The 13,178-nt window shown below is 47.1% G+C and overlaps 2 protein-coding genes across 4 annotated transcripts; one reads left to right on the plus strand and one right to left on the minus strand.

Annotated features, from left to right (window-relative positions):
• Positions 1-185: 185 nt before the first annotated feature.
• On the minus strand, positions 186-10,563 carry LOC131877244 (syntaxin-binding protein 5-like). Of its 3 annotated transcripts, none has more exons than XM_059222859.1 (2): positions 10,374-10,563; positions 186-6,815 (listed from the first exon to the last, which is right to left on the minus strand). In XM_059222859.1, the coding sequence occupies exon 2, from the start codon at positions 6,388-6,390 to the stop codon at positions 2,857-2,859; it is 3,534 nt and encodes a 1,177-aa protein (XP_059078842.1). In that variant the 5' UTR covers positions 6,391-6,815; positions 10,374-10,563; the 3' UTR covers positions 186-2,856. The 3 variants fall into 3 exon arrangements, with proteins under 3 accessions (XP_059078842.1, XP_059078844.1, XP_059078843.1); XM_059222861.1 differs by lacking the exon at positions 10,374-10,563 and adding an exon at positions 8,110-8,127; XM_059222860.1 differs by lacking the exon at positions 10,374-10,563 and adding an exon at positions 6,971-7,083.
• A 957-nt stretch (positions 10,564-11,520) lies between these two features.
• LOC131877250 (minor histocompatibility antigen H13-like) lies at positions 11,521-13,160 on the plus strand. The gene is given in 3 exon segments (XM_059222872.1): positions 11,521-11,797; positions 11,799-12,832; positions 12,896-13,160. Coding segments are annotated over 2 exon segments (1,152 nt in total). The 5' UTR covers positions 11,521-11,677; the 3' UTR covers positions 12,831-12,832; positions 12,896-13,160.
• Positions 13,161-13,178: the final 18 nt, after the last annotated feature.

A 13,178-nucleotide genomic window follows, 5' to 3' on the forward strand; every position in this document is an offset into this window, starting at 1 on the left:
GAGTCCCCAAATTAGGGCTCAAATTGAATTTTTCAACGCTGTTTTCTTCAAGTCAATTGTTACGCAAAGTTCTGACCCAATATATTCATTTGTGTTGGACTTTGAAGCCACAGAAGTCCATTTTGGCCATTTTGGAAGCTCTCTCATTTTAAACTTTGTTCATGCATGCATATTAGATAAGAAAATTTGACAACAGCAATCATCTTTTATTTCATCTCATTTCCAATATAATAACAACAATTATGATAGTAATAACGCGAGCGATAATGTTAATCATAATTAATTTAAGTACATATCTATGCATGTTTTTTAAAGAAGGTTTGATTGCAAAATGTTTGCCAGTAGTTGGATTAATTATAATAGAAGAAACCATTAGCATTAAATTATGACGAAGTTGTAGATAAATGGATTATCGCCCTGTCATGGGAATAAAACAACCTGATAAAAAGACTTATGTTTGACAAAACAGAAGGGAATCATTGTTTCCGCAAAAAGATCATCATAAAAAAGTAAGTCTAAACAATTTCTTTGCCATCTTTCAAAGGGAATTTTTGTTTGTAACTATGCATGTCTCTGCTCTGGCGTAAGTCACACCAATTACATCTATTACTTAACTTCCATGTCCATTACTGTACACTGGAGTTGGGTGTCTTGGGCAAAATAAAATCTTCTTATTTGAAAATTATTTGGCTAGGTCATGACCTAAAATCCCCAGGGTCTTTCGGTTTACAAGCAAGGAATAATAAGTTTTGGGAATGTGATTTGGATATCAAAGCGTCAGGTCGGCGAATGTCACGGTCTAGAGAGTAGGCGGTCTTATTCCAATCTGTTGTGGGTCGTGTTGAAATGTCTTTCTTTTCGTCATGGGCGAGTTCTCTTCTTTTCGAGGATACAGTATCCTCGTCACCTTGATCTGGGTTGATGGTGGGATTTGACAAATGTGGATTGAAACATTTTTCAAGTTGTAGTGAAACTCTTGTTCTTTTCCGCTCCAATTGTGGTGAGAACCGAAAATACTCTCGTGTTATAAATGCAATTATTTTTGTTGAGGGAACGTGAGCTACTTTGGGTCTAGGGAGAAGGTCTACCTACCTCTCTAGCCAAACTAGATGTGGAAGAATTGGGACAGCTAAATGATGCATGTTTATGCCTTCTTCTCTTTGAAGACAATCCCATCAGCAGCCAAGGCTCTCTGCGGCACTCCTTCGCCTACTTGTTTTGGAGAGTATCGGTAATTGGTAGAATACGGAACTTCCTGTTCTTGTACGTGTTCCCAAGCTCTTTTTTTCTCTCTCCGGGTTCCTTTCGATTTCCCAGTCTTCTCTTTCTCGCTGTTGTGGTTCTTGTCCTCGAGTAGTAGAAATAGTGGTGATGGTGGTAGAAGTAGAAGTAGCTCAACAAAACAAGACACATGGCGAGAGAGCTAGAGTGGAACGAATATTTTCATTCACTTAAGCTGGTTGTCTCGTATTTTGGATCCTCTCAATGTTCTTCTCCTCGTCCTCCTTCTCGCTTTGGTTGGCAAGACAAGAGCAGTAGATCGAGTCGAGCCAACCAAGGCCAAGGACTCGGGTGTACTCGATCCTGAAAGGAAGCTGGCCGTCAAAGCTGAGAAGGAAGAGCATTTTCCTGCCAAAGGGATAGTTGAAGACTCGACGAAATGATTTCTTCTCGCTTGTCTTCCTTGGATTCAATCTAAAAAGGCACTCTTGTTTTTGTACCAGTTGTCTCTTGCCTGCTCCTTGTTTTTCAAGAGATCTCTTCTCCTCCGTTCCCTCCAGTTCCCTCTATGCCGTCCTTTTTGACTAACTAGGAGGAAGTAGAGAACAAGAAGAAGTATGGAACTCCTGAGAACGGATATGGCAGAGAGCCAAGTGCCAGATGTGTTTGCTGCAGCCTTCAATTTCTTCTCCCATGCAACGGGGACTGGTTGTCTCCTTCGCCAAGATATGGCCATGTCTTCTCTGGATGAGCCCCAAGAGGAGGGAAGAGTGGATGCGGCGAGGTATTTACTTTTCGAAAGCCAGATTGAAGGCCGTGGTTTGAGCGGCCACTTCATTTTACTTTCACCACTAATTCCTAAGAGCTTTAACCAATATTCCTCCAGCTTTTGTTTCTTGGCTTGATTCTCCTCAAATTCCTTCGCGTAGCCGCACACACCTCCTCACACCCCTACTCCGGTATCACTATATTTGAATGGAGGACCTCACACACGCAGAGGAAGGAGGAGGACCTTTGCATTTATTGTCGGTGGTTGTTGTTGGTCTCGGTAAGCATCGAAGGCCACTAACGCTATTAACATCAGCCCAATGGAAGCCTAAGAGCAACAGGAATGCCGTCACTGTCACCGCCAACCAAAAGTTCCATATATTCCATGCTTTGGAACAGGCACCAAAGCTCGAAGAGTCATTCACATACACAAAAGAAGAGAAAAGTCAGGCTTCGAGACACGTCGACAACGTGTAGAGGGGGGTCCTATTGGAAGGAGACTCGCGATTTTAGGATTCAGATCAATCGGAACTTATTATGGGGGCGAAGTCGTATACCGTCTATACGAACAGAGAGGGAGAGCGATAGTAAAATTGAATAGGAAATAGGATGTCCCATAATTAATGGGTGGAGAAATAGCGGGCGGGAAGAATAGGAACGGGGACTGGGCTAGGAGAGGCGGGATGGAGCGGGCTATAGGAGATTTAAGGGTGAATGCAACGGGAGATGATTTTTTTCTATTTGAAGCTGTGTTGGTCTGCATATGGGAGCGCTATCGATATTTCCGAGTGAGGTGTCGCTAGGGGCAGCACAAACTCTGTTCTGATCCAGTCAGATGGTGTCATGGGCATGTAGAAGAGGAGGCATTTAGAGCTGATACCATTTCTTATTTTTGGCAGCCAACATCAAAGTGTGAGCGTTGGAGGCATATTGTTTAGCCTCGTTGGCCATGGCCTCCGTGCGGTCTTCCAATTCATTGAGTCGTTGTCCTCGCTCCTCAAAGCCTTGTCTAGCTCGTCCCACTTCGGTTGACGTGTTGATGGCTTTGGATTGAGCAGCTTGCATGCTTGCACCCAATGTCACAGTTGCAGCATGAGAAGGTGCTTTGCCAGCGGTCTCTCCAAACAGTTCCTCCCTGTCTAATGGTTTGGGTGTTCCGCCAAAGAGGCCCAGCCCTTTGAGAAAACCCGGCTTGGGTGGCTCGGGCATCGGAATCCCTTCTTGAAACACTGAGCCCTGCATGTCCGGGAGTTGGCGAACAAACTCGGAGCTAATGGTGAATTTTTGAACTTCAGTCGCGTTGCAAAGGTACATACCGTGGCCATAGTTGGAAAAACTCATGGTCCGTCTCACGCGTTCGCTAGATAAGGCCATAAAGTAGACATCCATCATAGGGCGCAATGAAGGAAGGCTATAAGCCTTGATGAAACCATCTGCAGTGTATGCCACCAAGCACGGTGTATATTTGGAGCCTCCAAAGTTGATGATCTTTGCGCAAACCACGGGACAAGATTCGTTGATCGTTTGTTGGTACATTTGACGCTGAGAGGGAAGAGCATATGAGGCAGCACCTTTCTCCGTGCACACTATCATGATCTGCTGGTCACCAGAATGTGGGGAGTTGGACCCTCCTGGACTGGCCCTTTCATCTTGACTGCCTTGGTTGACGATGGGAGGGGAAGAGGCCTGATTGCTAATGCCGCCAGAGTGGTTTGGTCTTGATGGTATGTGAACATTCTCAGGGGCTTCATCACCACGCACCTTCAAAGACGAAGAGCTCGCATCCAAAAAGCATGTGGTCAGTACAGCGCCTCTCAGGCGGTAGAGGGAACCCGAGGGACTAACAACCACTGGTTCGGAGAGCCTCGCATCTCCCCGATCAGGCAAATTAATGATAATAGCGATCAGAGAGCCCAATGAAGTGCCCACATAGAGGCAACTATTGAAAGTGAAGTCATTCTTGGAGGAGAACGAGTCGGCGAAGGCAACCGTAGTGACCCCTTCGTTGGTTATCATCTGGTCGAGACTATTCATTGAGGAGCTATGAGATTTTGACATGCTGCTGTCATCGGCCGAGCTTCCAGCCTTTTGAAGTAGCTTCTTGGTCTCTGGAGTCTTGACTCGGTCCACAGCTCGGGAAGAGGGCATACCCCCGACTGGATCCTTGAAGGATGAATTAGGAGTGGTGGCAGAGGGCTCTCCGACCTGGTTGTAGTTACTCAGGTCCACTCTGACAATATCAGGACCACTGTCAGGGAACTTGGGAGACTTCGGCATTCGTTGGAAAGGGTCCAGGGCCCCATACAGATCTGCAGTGCCCATGTTCAGGAGACATTGGAATTGAACCACATCTACAATAACGATCCCTGAGCCGTTACCGTAGGCCATCAATCCAAAATTGGAGCTCAGAGTCAAACAACTAATGGGGGTTGGAGCCTCGTTGTTCACCCAAGGGGTCATGCAAATGAGCTCAGCATGGTAACCAGGATTTTTCCGTTGAGCACCTACACGTAAGCGTAAAGGGGTGAAGTACTCATATTGGGGTTTATCAAAATTGAAACCGTCCACGGGATCGGTGTAAGCGGCAGATTGAGACGCTACGTTAAGTAAAGGTTTGGGAGTGGGGAACTCAAAATGCTGATTGGTGGCCGGGGAGGAAATTTCTGCTCCCCCTCCTCCACCTCCGCGCATGCTCTGACCTTGGGATGAAGACACCTCGTACACGATGGGGATGTCCATGGATTTTGTCTCGGTGGTGGTTTCTTTCTTTTTGAACCTGAAAAACAGCACCTGGCCACTGATGCCGGCCACAGCCAGCTCCCGAGTGGTCGGGCTCAGAATGATGTGACATATTTGATACGGATCCTCGTCCATGGCGCCGTCAGCTTGAGCTTTCTTGGTCCTCTCGAAGTACTTGGCCGTTTTGACTCGATACAGAGCTTGCATAGTCGTGGAAGAAGAATCCCAAAATCGCACACTCCCATCGGCGTGTCCTGTCACCACTAACTCACTGTAGCTACATGATTCCGCTCCAGTATCCACACCCCCAGAGATTGGCCACTCACCGGAAGAGAATCCACGAGAGGAGCCCTCTTTTTTGGCTTTGCTCCCTACCATGTACAAGTTGGGAATGAGGTCGCCAGGGCAATCCACCAAATAATGGCAAAAGGTCACGGGGGACTCGTTGAAATCCATGGCGTATGGGTTCTTGAAGCAAGGGATTTTTGAACTCTTGCAATCCAAGGCCACCAAATCATTGGAGAGCATGACAATAACAGCCTCAGGGTCTTGGTAATCTGCCATGTACGGCGAATCTGTGGCAAGCAGAAAATCTAGCACTGAATTTTCCATCTCGACAATATCCATCTCCGAGTTTTTGCCTTGAATTATGGTTATGGAAGGGGTCACCCCCGTCACATCCGAAGGAAGCCCTCCGGAGAAGACAAAATACTCTCCTCCATTACGATTCACTCGCCACAGCACTTTTTCAATGGGGCCACAGGGGGTCATCTTATTCGTGTCCTTGTCCTTCTTCTTGTGCGGGAATTGAACACTCTTTCCCCCGTTGGAGTTGGTGGCCTTGACGCTCCAAGTAATAAGTGATCCATCCGAATAGCCGGCCACAAATTGGCGACCTTCCAGATGCCAGCAAGCGGTCAGGAGTCTCCGATTATGACAGAACCTTTGGTCCGCCTTTTTAACGGACAAATCCCAAAGACAGATGAGCCCGGTTTCGAACCCGATGAGAAGTTTACTGGTATCCACCGGATTCACGCTCAAGTGAACAATCGTTCCTGGGTGGTTTTTGTCCAAAGGACCCATGCACTTGTTCCAATTGATTTGATATCCTGAGAGAGTGAACGTCTCCAGGTTAATGATCATGACGTTGCCTCGCTCGGTGGCAAAATACAACCATTTGTCTTGGAACTCGAGTTGCATGAGAACCAGTCGTTCTTTGTTGAGCTTGAGCGTTTGCAACAATTCGGGTTGCTTGGTTTTGAACTCCCAAAGATTGATCGAGTTATCCGTGCAAGCCGTCAAAAGCCGACCTTGATTGATAATGAACTCCACTTGCATCACTTGTGGCGGATCTCCACCTCGATCACTTTCGTGCTGGATCTCGTAGTCGATCCCGGGTCGGCCAAATATACGAACACAGCCAGTGCGATTACCGATGGCCAAAAGCTTCTGAATGGGATCAAAAGCCATGCAAGTCGGTTTGAAGGGAAAGCCATGGCGGAGGGTGTTTTCAACCATAAACTTGTCCGCAGACAAGGTTTCACAGATGTCTTGCTCGAGCCTGACTGGGCCACCCGGGGTTCCCACCCCCGTTGGAGAAGGGGTGTTGACACTCTGTCTAATATTGTCCAAGACACCCTTGATGTTGACAAATTTCTTCATGTTGGCAGTTGAAAGGCCACGTCCGACAGGTCCGACAGGTCCGACAGACACACCGCAAAAGTGGGTAATCAATCAGGAGAACACTGCACTCGAATTTAATTTCACTCGAGCCTCCGAGTTGCTCGTTGAAATATGTGACAACAGTTGCCGCGCAGTCCTTTCCCAAGGTTGGACCCGCATTCTCTCTTCGCAATTTATTATTGGTCAAGTAAAAGCGTTCCAAGATGGCTGGCTGAGGTTGAACTAAGGAGGAGAGCCACAGGTGTAGAATTAATGCTAAAGGTAAAAGGAGGACAAGGTGGTGGTGGTGGTGGTGGTGGTAGTGGTGATGGTGGTGGTGTAGGAAAAGGAGACGAACAACAACAGCAGCAGCCAACACGTCTCCGTCCTTCCAAGGCCTGACAAGCACGACTCACAAAGATGATCTGAAAAGAAGGGGAAAGGCCACAATCAGGAACCCATGATTTGAATAATGACGGAGACACCCGTGATGACAATAGAGCCCCTAGGGAGCGATTGCTATTCAACAGTATTTCAGAACAATGTTTCCCCCAAAGGATCAAACAGTCTCCTCTTTCACCTTGTAGTCAGTAGGCCCGAAGTGGAAATAGTCCGTGTAAAAGATATAGATTCCAACCCAACACTGCTCGTTCCCTGGTTCTGGCCTAACTCGTTCCGTCTTCGTCTACTTCTCTTTCCTCCTCCTCCTCCTCCTCCTCTCGTTCTCTTTCTCTTTCTCCTCTCTTTCTTCTCATCCCCTCCGGATCCATGTCTGGCTAACATTCAGCCACTCTCCCCTCGTACTTCAAACCGTGGATGAGGACGGGTCCGCCGTCTCGGATCCTCTCCTCACAACGTCGACAGACGAGCTTACAGGCATGCAGGGAACGCACGAGCCTGCCTTTGGTCTCTCGTTCTTTTTCTATCTCCTTCCCGCGCTACCCTTCGACGGGCTAACCTAATGGAACGGCTCCCTACTTTCGGATGGAATCCAAGGCCCCTCTAGTTCTCAACCATTTGGATTAAGGCCCTGTTGTTAACAGGCTCGTCGAAGGGGAGACAGCAAGGAAGAGAGAGAAATAGAGAGAGAGAGAGAGAGAAAAAAAAGAGAATAGCCGTCAGCTTAAAATGGATAAGAAAGCTTCAAGGCAAGCTAAGACCGAAAGACCGGACCAGCTGGCTTCTCGGTTCCATCCACCAACCGCAACTAGTGCCTAAAGATAACATGTTCCAAGGACCCCGAAACGGATGGAGGCGAAACGCCCCCGCTGTAATTGATTACGAACCAAGCTCCATCACCCTTTACCGTCAAACCTAGTTCAGAGCCTGCAGAAAAATCTCGAGGAGTTGATTATCTTGTTGTCCTTACTTATCGAGGTCCCTATAGGATGGTGTACCACCTCGTCAGCCTTCCATGAGTTGATGAAAAAGGACGCAGCCAGCCAGCATACAGAAAAGGCTTTCCCGCCCTCTCCCTTTCTCTCTTCTTTCCTCTTCTCTCCTTTGCTCCATCACGAGACAGAGGAGGTAGCTTGGGCCTCGAGAAAGGCCCATCCGCGGACTAGAAGGCAGCGGCACGGTGAGGCTCTATCTCGCTCGATGAGGTTGTGCATGTGCTCATATGTGTGCACTTGACGAGTGTGTCGCTTGTTGATGATGGCCTTACCTTTCCAAAATGACTACAACACCAGCCCTACATGCTTGTAAGTACGGACATACCTACAAAAATACACTCGTCCTACCACGTGCAAAGTGTGAGGAAGGCCAGAGCTGACGAACGGAAACACGAAAGGACGAACGAGCGTGTGAGTTAGTAAGTGAGTGAGTGAGGGGAGTTCCTCGGATCGCCTGGAACGCCACTGTTGGCTGTTCATCATCCAAAGGCCGGAGAGTGCACACGTCCTCATATTTCAGCTCGACTTCCCTTTTGTAAAGCCACCGGTCCCTTCCTCGTTCAATGGGAGGTGCCTAATGCTTACATGAACGAACTTATCGACTCCAGCAACACCTACTGACTTGTATGAATGTAAGTAGCAGGGTGGGCGACTGGCGAGTACGCAACGTGGATGGATGGGTGGATGGATCGAGCAAGAAGATCCACGGAGAGGTCGCACAAAAGTCGAGGCCAACGGCAAGAGAATATGAGCAGAAGGAGAAAGAAAAAAAAGAAGCAAGAAGAAAAAACCCGAATGAGAATGGTGAGGGCTAACTTGCGCCTGGTGTTCACTGGGAGAGGAGGCGTCCCTTTCACATAAATAGCATTGCACTGCAATCCAATCCCCTCTTGTATGAGAAGAAGAGAGTGTGGTATACGTATAGTGTATGTAGTATATCATACCGTACACAAGGTTGGAACTATTTCCATGAAGACAGAAGGGATCAAGCGAGATTTGAATGAAGACAGGTCCGAAGGGAACCATAAACCAGGGACTAGTGCATGCACTATGTACTTTTGTCGTTGTGTATGGCGAATGCGTAATGCCATCGTACATTCGTACTCCTACTTCATAGTGTTCTATATTCAAATATTCAAGTCATTAGTTCTTTACATGGAACTCCTCCATGAGAGAACAATACTAATTTTCAGCTCAATTGCACACCTGAGTTCAAAGTTCTGCGCTCCAGAGCTCAAAACAGTACGTGAAATGAATGAGCTGAACCAGTGGCTGAACAAATATTTGCCTTTTGCATAACTTTGAACCCGGCCATTCGATTGAGAATAACGTAGAACATACATTAATTTTAACAAGGAGCCTCGCTGTATATAAGGAACGAAAGTGCGTAGGGTTGATGGGAGCATACTGTAGAATGCAAAACCTCGTCTGCAGCCTAGAAGTCATATGTTTGAGTGGTTCTGGTCTTGATGAACTAAAAAGTGATGAAGGTCTGATGGACTTGTCAAGAACCAATGTAGAAAAGGCAGATAGCTTGTGGATGGAAATTCACAACCCTTCAAATCAAGCATGGATTATAACTATTGATAATTACTTAAATTTCAAAAGATTCCAGTCAGAAATTATCTTCAACTAAAAATGATTAGCACATGAGAGTGATTTTTAAATGCTCTTTTTGGGGGGACCTTTCAACGTTCTTGTACCGTCTATGCAGGAATAGAGCTTTGAAAGGGGGGTGGGAACTTTCCATTTAATCGTTCGATTGAGCAGAAATAAAACAAAATGTCCAAATTATTTTCAATTCAGATTCAGAAAAGGGAAACCTATCAAAACCAAAATTGGTTTGTTGTTATTTTTGGCCCGTCAGTTCCAAGGCGGAGTGATGCTGGACCATATCTCTGCTTCCGGACAATTCGAATTTTCTTGGGCTTGCAACGGTTTTCCACTTCGGCTTATTTTTTTAGAATACACCAATGAAAGTTGAAAGTTATTGGCTCTTCAGGATCAGTCATTGCTTTTAAAATCTGCATCAAAACCGGTTAATTTGAACGTCTTTTGACAAAAGTTGATGTATCTGACCTATTAAACCAAGAGGGTTCATTTTTTTTAATCATCTACGTACTCCACTTCTGAGCCAGAGATCCACTTTTGAGCCCATATTTGGCAGAGTTAATCTATTTGGCCAGATCTTTTGATCGTATTTCGGGTCCCTTCAAGTAGTATTACATTATATCTTTCATTCCAAGTCCATAGCTCGAGTTGTCCGGGACCTAAAAGTACACACAACGTCCATGATGCATTTTTATCGTCATTTGGCATGATAAATGCATGAATCCACCGAGGTATTGGTCCTTCTCATCGGAGACCGAAATTACACTTTGTCAAACAAAGGCCGATCTGAGGATGGATAGAGAATGGAAAACCCCAAGAGCAAGCCATCATTATCATGTATAGAGTTCCCCATGTTAAAAAGGGTTAGACCTTGGGGAAGTCTGCAAAGTCACCAGTACCAGCACATGACGGGGGGGAGGGGGGTGGAACCCACAGGGGACGGATTGACTCTTTGTCATTGAGGGACAGTTCGCTTACCTTAGTCGAATTCGTGATCAATTTTGGGAGGTGTGATTTGTGCACTTGAACGAGCTAGTGTGTATTTTCCTCAGCTAGCGCCCTCTATCGGAAAACGATCCACCCAAAACATTTTCCACAGGGTTACTCGAACGGGCATATTGAGACCAGGGACTACTATCATTTTTAAAACACCATCACGAGACCTGGATTGTAGTTGCTTGAACCTAAATAATTGGATTTAAACGTGACCCTCGATTAAGTTCCTGGATATGAAATGAATTTAATTTGTCATGTATGCCAACTTACGTACCGGCTTGTTCAAGCCAACAGAATGCTCAAATTGAGCCAAAATATTCGTACGCTGGGAGAACTGCACCACCGAGTATGGCATTTTTCGAAATTGTGTAACACAACTCATGATCATTAATTGGATCACGGTGCGAGTTAACCATGATGTTGGTATAGGCCCTCCCTCTACAAAATACCCAAATCAAATCAGGGCACCGCACTACATTAGCCTTGAACATCCTTCCTTGTCTTCCCATACCATATTAACCAAACGAACCCAATGTTCCCACAAGAGTAAGGCCATCTCTCCTTTTCGTATCTAATATGGCTCTAGCTCTGCTTCTTCTTCTTCTTTATGCGCTTCCCTTTCTCTCTCATAGGTCTCTAACGGTGGATTCACGCAAGCAAATTCATCTGACTTTTCTGATGAGGTCTGACGTGGCCGAGCTCTCGCTCAACCACCCCTACATCAGCTGTCGGTCAGGGCCGCTCATTTAGCTCTCTAGGAGCCAGTTTCTTACTATCCTGTGCTGAATCCTAGCTGGGTCTGGCTCGACCCCAATCAAGGTGTACTGACAAAAAGGCAAGCCTGACGAGACGAGTGTCAAGGAAGTAAGGTAACCTGAGCAAATTGCAAGTTTGAAGGCCTCTCCATCAACACCCGTGGGCCGTGGCACCGACAGATTTCTTCCCTCATCCTCTGTGGACTAGTTAGTGGGCGATACCAATCCTCGAGAGAAATTCGTCGGAGAGATATCACGCCGCCAGTCGTACCTTCCCCCCCCCCCCTCCATCAAGTCCCTATCAGGCAAGTGCAGTTTTATCTCCGTTTCTGGCTATGGACATAGGGGAACAGAGAAAGCGCTCCACGTGTTTTACTGCTCCATATGGATCCATAATTACTTTGCTCTGAAATTGGGGTTTGCCCGGACCAAGAAGGCTCCAGACACGAGACACGAGCCAAAAAGTCTGAGATGGCAATTTGATTTTTGGGTTTGTTCCATATTTAGCTGGAAGTGATTGACTGACTCGTGATGGCCGATGTGGAGAATCCCGCCTTGGTCACGCCCGACCCGGAGGCGGCCGTGGCGGCTGAGAATCTGACCGAGGGCGTGTTGAACGGGACCACTGGACGAATTCCGTCCACACCGGAAAGGCATGGCCGTGGCTTACACCAGTTTGGTGGTGATGGCCCTGATTCCCATCTTCTTCGGGTCGTTTCGGTCGGTGCGCTCGCACAGTGAGCAGAAAGCCGAGTCCAAGCGGACGGGGGAGGCGCCGGAGCGCATGACCTCGGCCGATGCGGCCATGTTCCCCATCATCGCCTCCTGCGCACTCTTTGGCTTGTATGTGTTCTTCCAGATTTTCTCCAAGGACCACATCAATCTGTTGCTGTCCGTGTACTTCTTCGTGTTGGGCATCTTCGCTCTCACCCACATGGTCTCGCCCTTCATCAAGCGATTGATTCCCGGCTTCGTGCCCGTCATTCCCTATCATCTGACCTTTATTCAGGGCGAAGACTCGGCCTTGGAGGAGCTGGTCAACTTCAAGTTCACCACCCACGACATGGTTGTGTTTGCCTTGAGCACGGCGGTGGGCGTGTGGTATTTCTTGAAGAAACACTGGATCGCCAACAATATCTTTGGCTTGGCTTTCGCCATCAATGGCGTGGAGCTACTTCATCTCAACAATGTCATGACGGGTTGCATCTTGTTGGGCGGGCTCTTCTTCTACGATATCTTCTGGGTGTTCGGGACCAATGTCATGGTCACTGTGGCCAAGTCGTTCGAGGCGCCCATCAAGTTGGTATTCCCGCAGGATCTGCTCGAGAATGGACTCGGTGCCACTAATATGGCCATGCTTGGCTTAGGCGACATCGTGATTCCGGGCATTTTCGTAGCCCTGTTGCTTCGCTATGACAACAGCTTGAAACGGGGCTCGAACTTCTATTTCTGGACGTGCTTCCTGGCCTACATCGGCGGTCTGCTCACCACCATTGGGATCATGCATTTTTACAAGCACGCTCAGCCCGCCCTTTTGTACTTGGTTCCCGCTTGTCTCGGCACACCCACCTTCATCGCACTTGTCCGTGGCGATATCAAGTCCATGTTCAGTTATGCCGATCACCCCGAAGAAGACCAAGAGAGCAAGAAAATTGAGGCGGAGAAGTCCAAGAAGAAGAAATGAAGGTGAAGACGAAGCATGGTCGATCTCACGGGTCATTCATTCCTAATTGAGCCTTCGTGTTCCAGGCACCTTGACATGCTATGAAGCGCAAATCCATCAGACGAAAACACAAAAACAATGCCATTGGTTTTTATACATCGCCCTCCCAACGATTGTTTCTTCATATTTACCTCTACGTTGTTTTTTCGTGGTGTTGTTCCGTTTATTTCTTTTTTTTAACCTTTGTTACAAATCCATATGCGCGTTAAACCCATTAAAAACTTATCAGACTGCTTCAATCCATTCGCAACAGGTCAAAAGGATCTAAACTTGCCATCCTATTAATTTCAGTTTCTACGCTCAGTCAAT

Source organism: Tigriopus californicus, chromosome 2, assembly GCF_007210705.1.
Source record: "Tigriopus californicus strain San Diego chromosome 2, Tcal_SD_v2.1, whole genome shotgun sequence".
NCBI lineage: Eukaryota > Metazoa > Arthropoda > Copepoda > Harpacticoida > Harpacticidae > Tigriopus > Tigriopus californicus.